Raw genomic sequence first — 21169 nt, 5'->3', positions numbered from 1 at the left:
GACAATGCCAACTTTTACTGGCACTGAAATTTTGTTTTTAAATTTTTCAAACTAAATTCAAATTCTTGGACTCCCATTGCCTGGATTATTAGCCGGAGCCTCATGAAGATTAGTCCAGTAGAGGGACTGCTCAACAACCAAATACTGCAATATCTAGTGCAGATAGATGTAAGGTACTACTTAGGAGTATGTCAGAACTTCATTTGACTTTTCTCCAAATGGCAATCACTGCAGTTTTCCTGCATGTATGATATCAGGACATAAGTTTTATGTTTTTCTTTTCCCTTCAGGTCAGTTGTTCCCACCCAGCTGTGCTGCATTTTAGAGCCCACTATTATCTCCAAGAAGGGTGATGGGATGCTGGAGGTTACTAATAGAATGTGTGCTGCAGAGAAGCAGGGAAACTCGCTGGTTATCACTGAGTCAGTCATGAGGTTCTTAATAGATGTGAGGGTCTGTAACAATTAACTCCTTGCAGATGTTGCCCTCCCCTCGCTCATTCTCATCAGTTTCTAGAGTCTTTAGGGGAGTGTATGTTTTGCATAATCTGGTTGATGGCAGGTGTTGATGCCTGGATGCATTCCAGGAACACTCGGAAACCCACTGACATAGTTAGGTTGCATAATATTGGAATATACACAATTAACAGGCTTGGTTGGTGTTTTTGTCGATTTAGGACACAAGTGAAAATGTGATAATCCTGCTGCATGATATCCTTCTTGTATCTTCTTTCTACCTGACCATAGAGACCACCATCACCTTTTTTTATATTGGTTGTAGTCCAGCACATCATTCACTGAAACATCTGAAACACTCAGATTCTATCAGAGGCTGATAGTCATTTTTTTAACAGCACTCACAGGATATAGGCATCGCTGGCAAGGCCAGTGTATTTTGCTTATTCCAAATTTCCTTTGAGAAGTTAGTGATAAGCTGCCCTCTTGAACTGCTGTAGTCTATATGATTAAATAACTTACACAGACTTTATGAATGGTAGCTCCAAAATCATGATCCATCAGTGAAGGAAGTGACATGGTTCCAAGTCAGGATGGTGTTATTCCCATGCATCTGCTGCATTTCTCCTTCTAGAAGGAAGAGGTCATGTGTTTGCAAGGCGATGTCATAGAGTCATAGCGTCCTAGAGCTGTACAGCATGAAAACAGGCCCTTTGGTTCAACTTGTCCATGCCAACCAGATATTTTAAATAAATCCACTCCCCTTTGCCAGTATTTGGCCCATATTCCTCCAAATCCTTCTTATTTGTATACCCATCCAGATGCCTTTTAAATGTTGTAATTGTACTAGCCTGCATCACGTCCTCTGGCAGCTCATTCCATACATGCACCACCCACTGCATGAAAAAAATTGCCCCTTTTATAAATCTTTTCCCTTTCACATTACACCCTTGCCTCTAGTTTTGGACTTGCACACCCCAGGAAAAATACCTTGTCTGTTCACCCTGTCTATGCCCATCATGATTTTCTAAACCTTTATAATGTCATCCCTCAGCCTCCAACACTCCAGGGAAAGTAACCACAGCCTATTCAACCTCTCCGTACAGCTCAACCTCTCCAACCTTGGCAACATCCTTGTAAATCTTTTCTGAACCCTTTCAAGTTTCACAATATTCGTCCTGTCGTATTGCATGCAGTATTCCAAATGTGGCCTAACCAATGTCCTGTAAAACCGCAACATGACCTCCCAACTCCTATACTCGATGCACTGACCAATAAAGGCAAGCATACCAAACGCCTTCTTCACTATCCTGACTATCCGTAACTCTACTTTCAAGGAATTATGAACGTGCACTCCAAGGTCTCATTGTTCAGCAACACTTCAAATTAAGTTTAGAAGTCCTGCCCTGATTTGCCCTACCAAAATGCAGCATCTCACATTTACCCAAATTAAACTCCACCTGCCATTCCTTGGCCCATTGGCCCATCTGTTCAAGGTCTCATTTTACTCTGACGTAACCTTTTTCGATGTCCACTACCCTGTCAATTTTGGTGTCATCTGCAAACTTACTAACCATACCTCCCATGTTCACATTCAAATCATTTATGTAAATGCTAACAGCACTGGACCCAGCACTGATCCTTGGAGCACACTGCAGATCGTAGGCTTCCAGTCTGAAAAACAACCCACCACCACCATCGAGCAAATCTTAAACAAGTTGCTGTGGTTAACCGTGTACATAGTAGATGCTAGAAACACTGTGCATTAGTGGGGAGAGAATTCCTGTGAAGGTAGTAGATGGGGTGCCAATCATGTGGGCTGCTTTGTCTTGAAACTCTTGGGCTTCTTAAGTGTTGCGGGTGTTACGCTCATCTAGGTAAGAGGAGAGTAGTCTATAACACTTGACATGTACCTTGTAATTGGTGAAAAGGCTTTGGAGAATCAGGTAGCAAGTTATTCACTGCAGAATTTCCAGCCTCTGACTTGCTCTTCTTACTGAGTCCTTAAATGGCTGATCCAGTAAGGCTTATGTACAATGGTAACTCCCAGACTGTTGGTGGTGCATGATGATAGTACAATTGAATATCAAGGACAAGTGGTTAGACTGTCACTTTTAGGAGATAGTATGAGTTTCATCTTTGAGCTGTAACTTCAGTACTGCATGATAATATAACCAATTCCAAATGGTTATAAGACTAATTGCCTACGCTACTGAATAATTGTTTAACTCTGATTTTTAGGTATTCATATTTACCATATTCTAATCTCAAATGGCTTTAAGGATGGCTACAGACATTGCCCAGTAGCTTCTACTCTCTGTATGGCATAAATTAGCTTTAAAATTAGGTCATCATGAGGTAGATTATCATACCCAGTCATTATGTCTATAAGAACTTTGTACTGTCCTCATATATTACCTAACAGGAAGCCTTATTTTAAATTTTATCAAGTCAGACTTATGTAGTTTATCATATTGTCCCATGCTTGTCAGTTTACAAAATTAGTTTGGCTTACAGGGGCAAAAACAAGATCTCATCCTATAGAGATAACAGCTGGTATTTGTGTATAATTAGTATAATATATGCCTTTTGCGAATGTATTTTCAAACAAAAAAGAAACTTTTCTGGATTGTAGTTTCTCTATGTCAGTCGCAGTTAATTATTACCAATTAAGGACTGAGCGGCAAACCTGACTTATTTTACTTTCTCCCACTTGGCATTCCTTGATCTTCTTTCGTGGGCAATTTTGATTTTTAAGGGTTTCAGACAGTTCATAATATTAGCATTAAAATTGAACTCACAATTGCACCCCCTGCCCCTTTATGTTGCCTGTGCTGTCCTGCTGTTCCCTGACCATGCCTTCAATTTCTGGTCTTTCCGTTGCCATTCTTTTCCTTTTAGCTATCGATGATTATCTTTTTTCTAGAGTCCTGATTAACAGATGGTGGCAAACTGGGTGATTCCCAGTCGGCGGCTGATTCAAGGCTTCTTAAGTTTGCTCCAATGCACAACAGCACTGAGATTTTACCATGCAGCCTGTGTGATATCATCAAAATATCTGTGAAATTTTACAGATAAACCATTTTAGTTTATTCTTGCTCATCGTCCTTTTTACAACCTTTAAGAACACCGCACTTAATGTTTCAAAGAACTATTTAAATAATTTTAGTATCTAGCCTTCACAACTCTATGGAGTGGAGAATTCAAGTCGTTCAGTACTACCTGAGAAAAGGGATTCTTTCCATCTCAGTTTTAAATGAATGCCACTTATTCTGTGACTATGTCCCCTTTCGAGATTCCCCCACTAGAGGAAACTGCTTCTCAACATCCAGCCTGTCAAGCCTCCTCAGAATCTTATAGATTTCAATAAAGGTATCTCCTCATATCTCTAAACTCTAATGATTAATAGCCTAATCTATTTAGTCATTCACCATAAAATCCCAGGAATCTTCCCAATGAATCTCTTTTGAATCCCAGTCGGTGCTAATTTATTGTTTCTCAGATGTGGGGATCAAAGCTGAGGACAGTACAGTCCATAAAATTTATAGGATAAGCATTAAAATTGAACTCATTTTTGCACCCCCTGTCCCTTTTGTGCTGCCTGTGCTGTCCTGCTGTTCCTTGACCATGCCTTCAATTTCTGGTCTTTCTGTTGCCATTCTTTTCCTTTAGCTATCGGCGATTATCTTTCTTCTAGAGTCCTGATTAACAGATGGTGGCAAACTGGGTGATTGCACAGAGGGAGGCTGTGTCTGTGGGTCTGGTTAAAACCATTTCAGATATCCGCAGTTTACCATGGCCTGACCATATTATAGAGAATGTTCCAGAACCAGGGGCCAGGGGCTGCTGGGAAGGTAATTTCCCATTTAAATGAATGGGTTCGCACCTATCCAGTTTTGGGCTTCTACAGTGAGTCTTGGAAAGTATCCCCTGTGGGTACGGAGGGGACTACTGTACTTCAGGTGCTGCCTCACCAACACTCTGTATGATGTAGCCTGGAAAAATACACTGTTAATGGTCAAATACATGAAATTGACCATCAGCAATCTTCAGCATGCTTTACATAAAAGAAGATTAAGGCTGTTACAGTCCATGTAAAGCTACCTATCTTGGATTTTTCGTTTAGCTGTTTCTATCCTGTAATGATTGCTGGAATGGCTTAATTTGTTTTTGGGAAAGGTATTTAATTTTCACTTTGTTGGTATGTGTGCAGTTTTAAAAAGAAACATATTTTTGTTTTAACATTCAGTACTTTTTTTCATGTCCTATACTTTCCACGTAGAGAATGTGCATTAGAGACCAATTTGTGGGCATTAGCCAAAATCATGATGTATCCTGTGGTCTGTGTTCAGCATCTTCTGCATAAATGTCCATCAATGATTAGATCTTTTGTGGGAGCCTTACAGAGGTATCACAGATACCAGTCTTCAGCCAATTCATTTCATTCTGAGTGATATCAAGAAATTGTTGAAGTCACCGGTCCTGACAACATTTTGCAATAGTACAGAAGATTGTGCTGCAGAACTTGCCACATCCCTAACCAAGCTGTTTCAGTACAGGTACCCAACACTGGCACCGACCTGACAATGTGGAATGTTGCCCCAGTGTGTCTATACACAAAAAGCAGGACAAATCCAACCATTCAGTCAGTCTAGCCTCAATCATCAGTAACCTGATGGAAGGTACCATCATCAGTGTTATCAAAGTGCTATCAAACAGCACCTGCTTAACACTAACCTGCTTACTGATGCTCAATGCATGTCACACAAAAGAAAGGTAATGATCATCTTCATAAGAAACAACCTTCCTTCACTGTTGCTGGGTCAAAATTATGGAACTCTCGACCTAATATTATTGTGGGTCTACTGCAGTGGTTCAAGAAGGCAGCTCAGCACCACCTTCACAAAGACAAGTAGAGGTAGGCAGTAAATGCTGGTTGAGCCAGCAACATCCACGTTGTATGCGTGAATTAAAAATAAATTCCAGTATGCTCGCTGGAACTAATTACACCAAGACTGAGGGTAATGCAGATAGTATAGGATGAGTCCATCAGAAATTTGCAGTGAAAGGAGAAGATCAAATACATTGCAGTGGAAAATACATTCCACAAATAACTGTCTGTGTTTCTATTGCACTTCATGCAGAAAAATGATCCAAAAGTGCTTTAAAAAAGCAAAAGCAAAAATGGAATTCAGCTAAAGAGCAAGATGTTAAGATATTAGGAAGCTGGAGTAGCAGTGCAAAACTCACAAATGACAAGGCTCTTAAATATGTTGTTGACTTTGAGAGCTACTGAGTATAACTTCTCAGACAATCACCAGAGCCTTGTCATTGGGTCTGTTGCTTCAGCCATTATCCACATTAAAAGTGTGATAGGTGTTGTTGCTGTTTTATATTGTCTCATTGTAATTGATCTTTTCCCAACACTGCAACTTCTTGTTAGTGCTCATCCTTAATTATCTGTACCTGACCTGCATTCTGGTGGTATCAGTTTCAACTAGCTTAATGGGATCCCACTCATTGAAAAGTTAGAGACCAATCCAGTGTTCTCTTCAGTGGATTGTGTGTATGCCGTAGGGGAGAGGGATGCACTGCAGGGAGCAGGCATGCAAAGGAAATATGTCGTCCTTGCCCAGTCTGGCTTACCTGTGACTCCAGACCCACAGCAATGTGCTTGTCTCTTAACTGCCCTCTGAAAATGACCTAGCAAAACAGTCAGTTCAAGGGCAATTAGGGATGGGATATAAATGCTGACCCAGTAAGTGACACCAACAACCGCTGAACGAAAGGTCAGAAATAGATGAGTGGCCACTCAACCTGCCTTTGGTGATGATCACCCTGGTATGATTGAAATGTTTATAGTGCTGCTGTTCAGGACTATTTCTGCTTTCCTTCACCGTCTAGTTGCACTTGCATTTTAGCCACAGCTTCAATGTGAGGCAAAACTATGATCAGATACAAATGCAACACACTGGTACGCTTTATATCTCCTTATTTATTTCTGGCAGCCATAAAGCAGGAGCAGGTGCCGTATAACTAATAAGTTGAGAATTGTGGAAAATCCATGATAGACTCTTGAATGTATTGGTTTTCAAATTTGTTTCTGGCATCTCTGAATGTTTCACAGGGTCACCAGATTTGGGTTTGGAAATATTGCACATGGAGAGTACATCTTGTAAATTCTGCATTCTACATTTTTCTACACTTGCTTACTTACTCCTTTCCTGCTTCTGTTATTGAAAGAGGATTTAATATTAAAAACACTTTCTGCCCTGTTTGTGTAATTTCCCCTTAAGCAGTTGACTTTCAAGAATGCTTCAGGAATTGGGGGTCTTTCTCATTTCATAAAACAAGTTTAAAGTGAAATCAAAATAGCTGTGCTGAGCTCCTTTTCTCTCTAGTTCTCCATGTAAGAGTTTGATAGACGTTCCATGAAACATTTTGATCCGGTTGCATATTCCAACTAGATCTTGGGAAGTTTTAGGTCTCTGCAATGATGGTAAAGTCGCCATAGTCCCAGGGGACATGAGGCTATTCTCTCATTAGAGAGAGAAGACTAATGGTGAGTTTAACTTGAGGGTCACCACATCTCAGGCAAGAGGAGACAGCTCTTAATAGTAACCTTTGCCGATGCGGGAATTGAATCCACACTATTGGCATTACTCTTTATCACAAGCCAATCATTCAATTAACTGAGCTAACTCCAGTCACTTTAATATAATATATCAATAATAATATTTTCCAATACTAATATTATATATGCTAACATAGTAATACAGTGCTGAAATTCAATGCTCATGGATTAATAACTGCTTGCCTGTTAAACTCACTGGCCAGTGTCATAAAAGTCATATCAGCATGTATTTCAACTGTGTGGAATGGAGGTCAACACCTTATTTATAAGAGCAGGATTATTATTAGGACTATTCAACAATATACATGATAATGACATAATGCAGAGATCTTATTTCACATAATGCTAGGGTTTCACTTGGAATGTTTTCACTTGGATTTCATTAAAGTGAATGGTCAACAAGTGAAGTCTTTATATTTCTCCTGTCAACTGTGCACATAATCTGGGTACAGTTATAAATGCTGGACTTGTAAAATGGTATCGTACCTGAAAAGAGTATTTTGCACGAACAGCAGAAGAGTTTAGTACTGTACTGATCTTGCTGGTAATGTCCACATCCTATGAAAAGATAAAATAATTGCAAAATCAGACATGGTGAATAAAAGCTTGCTTCTAGCAGTACTGTTGCGGTATTGATTTGAGAGCGTCATGCAAGAATCGTGATTTTAAGATGGACTAGTTTGGGTCTAATATTTTCTCCTGACATTGCCTTGATGGCAGTACAGTAACTAAACTGGTGATATCACAGAATTAAAAAAGCCATTCCTTTAAAAAAAACTTCATATCTATTTCTGGTCTTCATTTATTATTAAGGGCACTTCTATATTTAACTGGGTTTTGAGAGAGCAATGCTAGTCCTTCATTTGAGAGTACTGTCCTTCCTTATCTGTGGTTAGTATGTCACTGCAGATTAGTTAGAGGTCTTCAATTTAGAAAATGTAAATCTATTTGTCTAAACATATACTGTCAGTGCATGAACATGGTCCACAGGGGCATGTACTATACAGAGTTTGTCAATTTATACTGTCCAGTGCCTCCGTTTGGTGTAGGTTCATTGGAGAATGCCATTTTAGAAAGTGGAGAGTTTCCCTTTTGGGAAATCAGATCTCAGTTTTTCAAATTAACATCCTCTAATTGCCCTACACTGAACTAGTGGAAGCTCTTACTGGCATTTTTTTTTTGCAGTCATGGAAAGTCGATATTTCTTGTCTTTAAAATAAAACAATGGCCTGGAGAGCCCATGCATGGTAATGCAAACCTGCACCCCAGTGTAAGAACACTGGGGCACCACAATGAATCAGGACAATTAGTAAGCTATGTAGGGGGCAGGGATTTTGTGGCATATCTGGAGACTCAGCAGAAAGTGGCTTGTCACTGTTGCTGGCTAAATAGAAGTAAGTAAATTTTAAATTCTGTCATCACACTACAAGAGCTGCAATGTTGAAGGAAGTGATTAAAAGGATTATGTCTGCGAGTATTTAAGATAGGAACTGATATGGAAGTGTAAAAATCAGAAAATTGCAATTTAGATCATGACATGGAATACAGGTATAAACTGTTGGAAGGCAAGTGATGTAAATCATCCCAATGTGATGTCAACAAAATGTAACCTGAAAGTGCAAGAAATCCTTTACTACAGGGCTAATATGTAAGGCGGATTGTTTGATCTGGTCTTATCTAAATTGTGGCAGGTTTCTGAATCTTTATTACTGTAAATTATAAATAACCCTTCAACCATGAGAATGAATTAATTGAAAGCTTGTTTGGATGAAGGATGAACTTTGAGAAGTCTCAGTCATCTTATTTTTCTCATATCTCAATTACAGCACGTATGCTCTTTACTTGTCCAAGCCTGTCGACTTGTCCAGTTAAACCAGGAGCACCTTGTAAACAAAATGTGTCAACTAATCCATCATTTGCTTAACCGCTTACAGGTAGGAACCTACATAAACTACTATATTGATAAATAGCAGGGATATAGTCCCTTTTTGTTTGCATTTAACTGGTTTCTAATTCCCTTCCAACTACTCTGTGTTCAAGTACTTATACTCAGACACATTGAACTAATCTATTTGTTTCATTAGAAAGTCTAGTAAATGCCTATCTTATTCAGTTAACAGTAGTGAATTGAATGGTTACAATTATTAAAGGTTATAAAGCAATATGTTCGGCTCTTGTGGAGCAGTGTTAGTGTCCCTATTACTGTGCCAGGAGGTCCAGATTCAAATCCCACCTATGCCAGAGATGTGTCATAACAACATTCCTGAACAGGTTGATTTTTAAAAAAAAGTAACATTAACTAACTGAATGGGAGAACAAGTGCAAGGGGCTGAATGGTTAAGTCTTTTTCCTGTGATAGGAAATGGAGTTAGAGTATCATAATGGGTTTGTTTGAATAGGTAGCATTTGGGGTACTAAACCATCTGACATACAACATCACAGTTTCAATCCTTACCATGGGCTTGAATCGGCTGGAGTGATGGCAGAAGTTTAACATTTCAAGCCTGGACTCAGAAGAAGAGGAAAAAGAAATTGCTCTTATGAACCCTAGTGGAAAGTGTGTGAAGATGTTGAGTAGGACGTGATGGGGTTTTGCTGTTGTGCCACTTGCCTTTGCCATCTCCAGATTGTGTTTGAAATATAGCCATTTGATAGAAGTATCAATGAGCAGGATATTCTCAAAACCATATTCCAATACTCAGAAGTGCTTCAAATAGAAGTTATAAGTTAGTACCCAAAGACTGAAGACTAAAGAAAGACTTGGGCTTCTTGGTCTTGAACACAGACCTTTAGGAGGTTATTTCATGGGCCCTTACGGTAATAAAATGAAAAAGTATATGTAGAACAGCACTTCATAGCACCAGAACTGAGGCCACTATGAACCATAACGAAACAACAAATACAGTTGTTGTGTTGAAAAATATTGTCTGTTCTGTTCTAAGATGAAGAATTTTAATAACGGAAACTGAGAACAACGATTGCAACTGGACAAATGGGTTCCACCACTTTTATCTTAATGCCCCTTACCTGCTTAGATTCCCTACAGTGTGGAAACAGGTCATTTGGTCTAATAAGTCCACATCGACCCTCCAAAGAATAACCCACCCAGACCCATTTCCCTCTGACTAATATACCTAACACTATGGGCAATTTCCCATGGCCAGTCCACCTGACCTGCATATCTTTGGATTGTGGGAGAAAACCAGAGCACCTGGAAGAAACCCACGCAGACACTGGGAGAATGTACAAACACCCACAGACAGTTGCCTGAGGCTGGAATCAAACCCAGGTCCCTGGTGCTGTGAGGCTGCAGTGCTAACCACTAAGCCATCATGCCGCCCCTTGATTCCATATCCTTTAAAATTCTGTTATGCTTCGGAGTACCAGTTGGTGGAGGATAGAACCGAGACTCCGGGACCAGTATGTGGAGCATCTGCGTTCTGCACACACTAACCAACTCTAACTTCCAATTGCCATCCACTTTAATTCCCCCCTCCTACTCCCCCAGTGACATGTCCATCCTTGACCTCCTCCACCATCAGAGTAAGGAAAAACTGAAACTGGACAAACAGCACTTTGTATTTTGCCTGGGAAGCTTATAGCCCAATAGCCTCAACATCGACTTCACCAGCTTCAAAGTCCCTTCTACTCCAGCTTTATCCCATGTCTAGCCCCTCCCCTCCTCCTCACCTCCCTGACCAGTTCTAACCTGCCCAGCTTCCTATTCCGCTCCACCCTTCCCACCGACCAATCACAGTAACCTCCTACTTGCATCCACCTATCACCATTCCACCGACCCTTCCCCCAGCCCCACTCTCCTCCCTTCTGTTTTATTTCTGCGCTTCCATCCCCCTCCCCAGTCCTGACGAAGAGTTTCAGCGTGAAATGTTGACGTTCTTCTCCTCTGATGCTGTCTGACTTGCTGTGCTTTTCCAGCTTCACGTCTGTTGACTCTGATTTCCAGCATCTGCAGTCCTTACTGCCTCCTGTTGAGGTTGCACCTGTTCACTAGCGTTTAGTAACTTCTGAACACTGATCCCTAAACCTCACAGCTCTTCCACGGTTCCTGGTTCCTTACAGTTTAGAAGATACTCAGACCTATCTTTCCAAAGAAAATGACCTTGCATTTCCCTTCATTAAGTTCAGTCTGTCACAGTTTATCCACTCATTTAACCTGTCAATTATTCTTACTGCTTTATCTTCACTGTTTACCATGTCACCACCTCACTTGGTGGTGTTAGCAAACTTAGATGGACAGTTCTCACTTCCTTTTATTTAAGTCAGTGATAAATACAGACCCCGGTACAACACTCTGGGGAACACCAGTCACATCCTGCCGATTGGAGTACATACTCATTATCCCTTCTCTCTGTTTCCTGACTCCTAAGCAGTTCTCCAACTTGAGGGTTGGCTCCAATGCCACACTCTTTCTTTTATGTGAGCATCTCTTGTTTAGAATCTTATCAAAGGCTTCTGGAATTTGATATTAAAAAAATGGACACTCCCTTATAAACTTTGTTAGCAAAACTCTTCAAAACAAAATTAACCAAGTTAGATCATTAGTTGTGATTTGTGGAGTGTTATTTACATCAAAATAACCTTCCACCAATCACTACAAGTTCTCTCTGATCAGTTCATCTTCATCAAAGTGATAAGGATAGCTGGAGAACAGCAATCAGGAAGAACCTCTCCTGATAAGGGAGATCCATAGGCATTTTGTCTGCTTGAATTGGCTGCTGAGACATTGAATACTCTAACAGAAACTGTTTGGGGGCAGTGCAAAATATTCCCTAATGGCTTATAAAAGAAATGTAGAGAAGTATTTTAAGACTTCTGTTTTTAAAGGTACAGGGTGAAGATTACATGACATGTTCTTCTAGGGAGCCACTGTTAGCAATAGGTGGTCAGCTGGTCTGTTTTCTGTTGAGCTATTAGAGAGAGGAATGTTGGTCAAGACATTTGGGGAATTAATTTTTGTTGTGTCCCAAGGTGACAGTGGATGAACAGAGTTTGGATCTCCTACTTTCCTACTGCATCCGAGCACTGCAGCAGTGTAACTCCTGGACCCATGTTGAAATACTGCAGGCAGTGGCTGCCCTTGTCTATGGTAATGGGACACGATGCCAAAAGGTACGTTTGCTTTCTTTTTTATTTAAAGGGAAATGTTGTGTTGCAGGCCATATCGGTTGGTTATTCAGTGTGGAGCAGAGTCAAGCAGACCATGCAAAATGCAGATTTGATCCTTGGTCTGAGTCATAGTGTTTTTAATAGCATGGGAAAAGGCTCTTTGACCCATCATAACCACGTTGATTATCTATCTATTTCTGGTCCCATTGTCCAACACGAGGTCTGTAGCCTTGTATGCTATGGCATTCCAAATCGTTAGCTAAATAATTCATAAACATCTTGAGGGTTCGGGCCTCTCCTGCCCTTTTTAGGCAGTGAGTTCCAGATGCCCACTAGTCCCAGGGTGAAAACGTTATCCCTCTAAACTCCCTGATCTTTACATTAAAACTCTGCCCCTGATTATTGACCCATCTACGAAGGGGAAAGGTTTCTCCCTATCTACCCCATCTGTGCCCCTCATGAATTTGTACACCTCAGTCAGGTCTCCTCTTGGCCTTCTCTGCTCTTAGGTAAGATCACCGGTCATCTAGTCTCTCTTCTCAGCTAAATTGCCCCAACCCAGGCAACATCCTGATGAATCTCCTCTGCAATCTCTCTAGTGGAAGCTCAGCCTTCCTATTTTTTTTAAAAAAAGGAAATTCTGCGGATCCTCTAACTCAAAAACAAAACAGAAATTGTTGGAACAGCTCAACAGGTCTGCCAGCATCTGTGGAGAGAAATCAGAGTTAACATTTTGGATTGAGTGACCCTTCCTCAAGGTCCTCAGGCCTGAGGAAGGGTCACTCGACCCAAAACATTAACTCTGATTTCTCTCCACAGATGCTGCCAGACATGTTGAGTTGTTCCAGGAATTTCAGTTTTTGTTCCAAACCTCATTACAGGAAGTCAAGTGAGTCAAAGAGGGACAACAAGGAGAAATAATCTTGAACTGTTTGGAGTGTGCTGCCTGAAAAGATGGAGAGTTCAGATTAAATAGTAGCTTTCAAAAGGCAATTTATATATTACTAAAAAGGGAAAAAGGTGCAGAGTGATGGAGCGTGAGTAGGATGACAGGGTAGGTGGGTGGTGGATTGGTTGCTGGGATGAATCGATTCGCTCGTTCAAAGGCCTGGGCCAAGTGATCGCCTCCTGTGCTGTGTGATTCTTTGAATGTATTTAGAGGAGAGGGGAGAAATATACATTTTTTTTTCCAAACATTTTGGATGCAGAGATTTTAGCTCATTTGGTTATGTTAATAATGAATATTGCTGAACTCCCATTGAATTAGTTTTTTTTGCTCTGTTACCATGGAAATGGAAAAAATAAATTGGAAGGAAATCATGTAAATCTGCAGTAAAGTCAGAAAATTACAGAAATACCAGAATCTGAAGAGAAAAAAGGTCAGATCAGTGTTTCAGGCCTTTTATCTGAAATGGACCTAGTCATAGATAGCTATGTTTCCTGACATTGTTATGTTGTATAAAATGAGGTGGAACCTCTGTCTATTGATAGAGTTCCATGGTGACATTGTTCCAAACTCTGGGGATGTTGCTATCTGGCTAAAAAGGGCAGGTTCCTGGGTCTTTAGCCCTGCGTTGGCAGCAGAATCTGAGTAGCATTCCAGTTGTCTAAGAGGGGAAACTGTAGGATTAGATCAATTGGATTATTTTCCCCCTGAAGAATTGGGGCTGAGATGAAATGCTGTGATATTGCAGCTCTCCACAGGCATTTTGTGACTGGTCGCATCGAGGTGTGAAACTGATTGTACTCCCAGAGAACCCATACAAATTCTCCAGGACACTCCCCTCAAACTACTGCCAGCCCCGATTCGGAAAAGGGCAAGAAATACTGTAGCTCCCAGCTTGGATTCTCTTTACAAAGTAATGGGAGCAGGAACTCTGTGAAACTGAATTTTGCTCCAGATTCTGCCATGCGTCTCAGCAGAGTCCTTTCCTCGAACCCTTCAGGGAAGCATCTTTCTACTGAGGTGTCTGGCTAAAGTGACAACCTGAACTTATTCCTTGCAAATACTGACAGATCTACAGCACTGCCTTTTCCTACATTTCTGTTTTCATATGCATTTTCTTTTTGCTTTTCCCTGTGATGCTGAGAGGCATGCAGGTCATTAACTTCAATCAGTTAATTTTGAGATGTGTTGTCTGTATTTTGTGTTTTCATCTAGTTCCTTCCAGACCTGCTGGGGAAAGAAGGAATCTTACTTCAGCTTAGCGCACCAACCCAGCCAGACGTGGACCTGCGGAGGGCTGCGGTTTATTGCATGGCCAATCTCTGTCTTGGGTAAGTTTTCAAATATAAAGTAATTTGGACCAGGTTTGTTCATAATTTAGCAAATATTGAAACTTCAATTCCTTTATATTCCTCACTGGCTAGTGGCATTTTAGGAAAAGGAAAGATGCCAGGGTGGTAAGATTTAGAGTAGCTTATCTTCAAAGCTTTTCCCTGGTAGGCTGACAGGATATGAATTAGTAGCAAAATGAAACAACCTGTTCACTACTTGGAATGCACTGCTCTGTCCTGTTAAAATGCAATCTTCCATCTAATAGTTAAGTTGAAGAATTGTTTGATGACAAAAAGATTGTTGATTTTACAGTTTCAGGGCATAACAATGGAATTTTATGTCTTTTTTGATTAAATTATTAATTCACTTTTTAATTCTCTTCTTGGGATGTGGGTATTGCTGAAATATTTGTTTGTTGCCCATTCCTAATTACATTTTGAACTGAATGAATTGCTGGGCTATTTCAGAGAGCAGTTAAGAATTGACTACATTTCTGTGGGTCTGGACTCTCCATGTAGACCAGACCAGGCCAGGTAAGGATAGCAGATTTCCTTCCTTAAAGGACATTTGTGAGCCAGATGGGCTTTCTTGACGATTGACGATAGTTTCATGTTGCCATGTCCGAGTCTAGTTTTCACTTTCAGATTTGATGTGGGCATTACCAACGAGGTCAGCATTAATTGCGCATCCCTAATTAGCCTTGAAAAGGTTTTGTCAAGTGGTAATATTGAACCACTGCAGTCCATGTGATGTAGACACTCTGACAATTTTTGTTTGGTAGGAACTTCCTGCCTTTTGACCCAGTGGTGATGAAGACATCTCAAAACATTTCCAGATCAAGATGATACAAGATGCTTAGAAATGGCAGTTTTCCTTAGTGTCTACTTCTTTTGTCCTTCTGGGTGGCGGAGACCTTGGGTTTGGAAGGTGCTGTGGAAGAAGCCTTGGCAAGTTATAGCTAGGCATCTAGTAGACTGTTACAAACTGTGCATGTCAAGGCACTGGTGAAAGGAGGTTTGACCAAGATGTTTTGAGTTGATGGGAATTAGAAAATACATTTATTTGCAACCAATATTGATTTTTGGTCCTTAAACTTTTTTGTTTAGGAAATAGGATGGAGACCATAGTCTGTACGATTCTGACCTGTATTCCAAACCCACAGGCCCCACTCTCCCTTCATCTGACACACAATAGAAACACCTTTCAAGGCTGAGGAACAATGGTCCCTGGGTGTTCATGGCTGGTTGGCCAAAGCAGATTTGCCTCTGGCGTCATGCACTTGCACTTATGTCGTTGGCAGCATAAGCATAATATAAAAGTACATTAAACCATTCTCCTACTTTTAGGAAGGACTGATTAAATTTACACTTCATGGGTTTCTATCGGTTTATTATAAACTGAGAATGTGTATCTGTGATAGATGTCAGCTGTTAATGCAAATATTGCACTAAAATTTTAAAGGATTATTTCACTTTCTTGCTAATAGTATGCCTGGACAGCCATACTTGGATGAACCGTACAAAACTGTGGCTCTACAGACCTTTCTCATTGTGATGCGGAACCCAAGGTCTCCTGATGTTGATGATGTCACCGTATGTAAGGTAACTAATAAAGTGTGATGGTACAATTATTTCTAATCACAATACAAGTTTGGCTCCTGCTGCTAAGTAGCTAATTGCTGGGAGGTGCATTTAAATAACCAGAACACCTTGACTTTTACAGGTAGTTTTCTGATAACATGGTAGTTGCATTCCAGCAAAACCTCGCTTAATAGATATAATGGGGCCTTTGGGAAAATTGGGGCAGACCAGCAAAAATATCACCCATGGTCACTCAAAAATCACCCAGAAGTCTAACACAAAGTATATCACAGCCTGAATGAAGGTTGAAATCATATTTATTAACGAAACAAAAGTAAATTTAACACAGTACATTTATAAAATGTAAGAAAGCTGCTCTTTGTACAGTATCTCTCTAGAAAGCTGCTCTGTTGGCAGCTTACATCAGCACATGTGCAGAATGGCACACAGACTGGCACCAATGTCGCAAATATGTAGACACTGGCACATGCGCAGAATGGCAAGAACATCGGCACATGCGCAGAATGAAGCGCATGAACCAATCCCCGCTGGAATCGTGCTATTGCCAACAGAGGTAAACATGCACCAAAATACCATTCCCTAATTTTTCAGCGAAGTTATAGCCAATTGCGCTGCTGAAACGTGCATTATCCCAGAACTACCTGTATTTTTCATTTCATTTTCTGTAGGGAATTATCTGGCTATCACTTAATTCCTTAGTACGAATGAAAGATTGTGGGGTCAAGTCCTGTTTCAGACACTTGAGCACATGATCTAAGCTGATACACCCAGTACAGCATTGAGGGAATTGACATGCCATCTGTCTGATGAATTGTTAAACTGAGGCTTTGATTGACCTCTCAGGCGAATATAAAAGATTTCAGAGGATGATTCATAAAGCAAAAGTGTTCTCTCTGACTAACCTTTATTCCTTAATCAATTCTTCATGTGGAGAGTGGTGCATGTATGAAATGAACCGCCAGAGGAAGTGATGGAGGCTGGTACAATTGCAGCATTTAAAAGGCATCTGGATGGGTATATGAATAGGAAGGTTTAGAGGGATATGGGCCAAATGCTGGCAAATGGGACTAGATTAATGTAGGACATCTTGTCGACATGGACGAGTTGGACCGAAGGATCTGTTTCCATGCTATACAGGTCTATGACTCTAAGTAAAACAATAAATCCAGTTCCATAGTTTGTTGCTGCTAGGGGGATTTTGGTGTGCCCAAATTGCCACTTCATTTCCTACATTAAAATAGCAGGTAGACTTTAAAAGTATTTGTGAGATGAAAAGTGCTTTGGGTTGTCCTGTGGTTGTGAAAGGCTCTGTATCTATTATATATGTGCAATACATAAAGTCTTTCTTCTTTCCTTATGTCATACAGTATGAAAACTCATGTTGCTGTTTTCATGACATTCACAATTTCATGGCCACAAACAGCTCATGATGTCCAGATTATGTTCGATAATGAGGGACATCTAGGGAATATTCAAATATTTTTAAGACCGAGGTGGATACATTTTTGTTAGGCAGAGAAATAAAAGGTTATGGGTAGAGGGGAGTGTAGAATTCAGAATACAAACAGATGATCTTACTGAATGGTGCATCAGACTTGGGGATTTGAATGTCCTATTTTAGCTCCCATTAAAATAACATGGGTATTGCTTGCTGTGTATTGTATTCTGTTGCTCTTCACCTTGGCAAGTAGCACAGCTTAAATGTTAAGACTGCTGCCATTATTCAAACAAATATAATAAAAATTAAATTAATTGTTAATCCCAGTGCTGCAACCTGCTCATAGGCTCTGACACAGACCACATACTTAACTGTTGGGATGTGGCTGGACCTCTGATTATTACCTGTGTTCCTGTGGGGATGTTACCTGACCTTCTGCTCATCATTTCATTGTGATAGCTTTGCTCAGCCAGAGTTCACCATGTGATAGCCTGGTTTTGAGTTGACATTGCACAGTGTCTTAGATTTGCTGTCTCAACAGCCAGCACTGTTCTAAGTGAACTCCCTTGTTTTGTGTTTGTTTCTTTTCAGCAATCTGGTCACAATGTTTCTGTTCCCTTAGATTGCGGGAAGTGTCCATGATGTGATGAAAAGCATCTACTGTATAATAATGTTCCAAAGTGTATCATGTGGTTACTGATATGCACAAGGACTCTAGTGACAGAATTTGTTATGAAACAAAGTTCTGCAGTATGTGATCAACAGAAAAGTAGCTTTTGTGAGGAAGCAAGACCTTACATGTCACAAAGTCAGTTAAGTTGTTCCTGACTGTTGACAATTGTGCATGCAATTGTTAAACAAAATTCAGTTTGCAAAGAACCCAATGTTTGTGATCTGAATTTTCACTGTACAGTAAGAAAATTGGAAGAGATGAAAATGGACACTTTGTTCTACAGATTCTATCTTCTGAAACAGTTTGGAAGATATCAAAGGCTGTGTGAGTCTGGTATTTTCTAAGTCCAATTTCCATAGAATGAGCATTCTCCAAGAGAAGCCTTTGGAAAGTGATCAGGATCTGGAAGCATGGCTTCCTATCTGTTGCCCCTCCCGGTCTATGTTTATATTGGTGAGTGTTACACCATACGATATATCTATCCATTGAGCCACAAAAAAGATTTTGAAAGGATTTCTTTCGAATCTTTTTAAGCAGAGGATTTTTGTGAATTTGTCTTCTGTTTAATTTTCTTCTACAAGTCTTGGATCACTGCCACTTTCTGGGGATTGACAGATTGGTGATGTTTGCTCTGATTTTATGCTCCCCTCACTGGAGTGGTGCCTGACCTTTCGCATAAGTAAAGCTAATAGTTGGGAATGTCACAGTGTTAGCACTGACTATGTTTCCACTGCCCTTGCATCAAGTATTCGTGCATCAATTCACCATGCCACTGTACTCAGACTTTTGCCTGTAAGTGAAGATTAGGATACCTGCGTATTCTCTGGTAGTAACTTGACATGATTGTAATTCTTGTTTCAGTTGTTGCAAAATGCATTGAAAGGCATCCATTCCATTCTGAATGCAGGGAGGATAAACCTGATGCAAACTGATCAACTAGGGAATCTTCTTGCAGTTCTAAAGGTAAATATTTCTAAATTAACAACAGTTTAACATTGTTGAACAGAGTATGTTAACCGTAGATAGATCTAGAGAAGATCCATTAAGGTGGACAAGTCCCCATGTCCAAATGGGATCTATCTCCGATTACTAAGGGAAGTGAGGGAGGAAATAGCTGGGGCCTTAACAGATACCTTTGCAGCATCTTGAACATGGATGAGGTCCTAGAGGACTGGAGAATTGCTAATGTTGTCCCCTTGTTTAAGAAGGGTAGCAGGGATAATCCAGATAATTATAGACTCCTACTGACCCCTTGATCATGACCACACCTCCCACCACCTAACCATCATCTCCCTGACCACACATAACCTCATCACCTCAGGGGATCTCTCATCCACCGCCTCCAGCCTCATAGTCCCACAACCCCGCACCGCCCGTTTCTACCTCCTGCCCAAAATCCACAAACCTGACTGTCCCGGCCGACCCATTGTCTCAGCCTGCTCCTGCCCCACCGAACTCATCTCTGCATACCTCGACACGGTCCTGTCCCCCTGAGTCCAAGAACTCCCCACCTACATTTGGGACACCACCCACACCCTCCATCTCCTCCGTGATTTTCGCTTCCCCGGCCCCCAACGCCGTATCTTCACCATGGACATCCAGTCCCGATACATCTCCATCCCCCATCACGAAGGCCTCAAAGCCCTCCGCTTCTTCCTTTCCCGCCGACCCAACCAGTACCCTTCCACTGATCCCCTCCTTCGACTGACTGAACTGGTCCTCACTCTGAACAACTTCTCTTTCCAATCCTCCCACATCCTCCAAAACAAAGGAGTAGCCATGGGCACCCGCATGGGCCCCAGCTATGCCTGCCTCTTCAGATATGTGGAACAGTCAATCTTCCGCAGCTACACTGGCACCACCCCCCACCTTTCCTCTGCTACATCGATGACTGTATCGGCGCTACCTCGTGCTCCCACGAGGAGGTTGAACAGTTCATCCACTTTACCAACACCTTCCACCCCGACCTCAAATTTACCTGGACCGTCTAAGACTCCTCCCTCCCCTTCCTAGACCTCTCCATTTCTATCTCGGGTGACCAACTCAACACGGACATTTACTATAAACCGACCGACTCCCACAGCTACCTAGATTACACCTCCTCTCACCATGTCCCCTGTAAAAACGCCATCACATATTCCCAATTCCTTCGCCTCCGCCGCATCTGCTCCGAGGAGGACCAATTCCAATACCAAACAACCCAGATGGCCTCCCTCTTCAAAGACCGCAATTTCCCCTCAGATGTGGTTGACGATGCTCTCCACCGCATCTCCTCCACTTCCCGCTCGTCCGCCCTTGAACCCCGCCCCTCCAGTCACCACCAGGACAGAACCCCACTGGTCCTCACCTACCACCCCACCAACCTCCAGATACATCGTATCATCCTTCGTCATTTCCGCTACCTCCAAACAGACCCCACCATCAAGGATATATTTCCCTCCCCTCCCCTATCAGCATTCCGGAAAGCCCACTCCCTCCGCGACTCCCTCGTCAGGTCCACACCCCCCACCAACCCAACCTCCACTCCCGGCACCTTCCCCTGCAACCGCAAGAAATACAAAACATGCGCCCACACCTCCCCCCTCACTTCCCTCCAAGGCCCCAAGGGATCCTTCCATATCCGCCACAATTTCACCTGCACCTCCACACCCGTCATTTACTGCATCCGCTGCACCCGATGTGGCCTCCTCTACATTGGGGAGACAGGCCGCCTACTTGCGGAACGTTTCAGAGAACACCTCTGGGAAACCCGCACCAACCAACCCAACCGCCCCGTGGCTGAACACTTTAATTCCCCCTCCCACTGCGCCAAGGACATGCAGGTCCCTGGTCTCCTCCATCGCCAAACCATGGCAACATGACGCCTGGAGGAAGAGCGCCTCATCTTCAGCCTAGGAACCCTCCAACCACAAGGGATGAATGCAGATTTCTCCAGCTTCCTCATTTTCCCCTCCCCCCACCTT

General features: G+C 41.7%; 1 protein-coding gene across 1 annotated transcript in view; it reads left to right on the top strand.

Moving 5' to 3' along the window:
* The window catches only part of heatr6 (HEAT repeat containing 6), a 67963-nt gene that overhangs the window by 5484 nt on the left and 41310 nt on the right, over positions 1-21169 (top strand). Inside the window, exons 2-6 of the mRNA XM_072589803.1 lie at positions 8916-9023; positions 12079-12219; positions 14378-14493; positions 15981-16095; positions 19068-19169. Of these exons, the coding sequence (XP_072445904.1) occupies positions 8916-9023; positions 12079-12219; positions 14378-14493; positions 15981-16095; positions 19068-19169 (582 nt within the window). The remainder of the gene's footprint in view (positions 1-8915; positions 9024-12078; positions 12220-14377; positions 14494-15980; positions 16096-19067; positions 19170-21169) is intronic.

The sequence above is a fragment of the Chiloscyllium punctatum genome, chromosome 19 (genome assembly GCF_047496795.1).
Source record: "Chiloscyllium punctatum isolate Juve2018m chromosome 19, sChiPun1.3, whole genome shotgun sequence".
NCBI classification, from domain to species: domain Eukaryota; kingdom Metazoa; phylum Chordata; class Chondrichthyes; order Orectolobiformes; family Hemiscylliidae; genus Chiloscyllium; species Chiloscyllium punctatum.
This window is presented reverse-complemented; position numbering and strand designations above follow the sequence as displayed.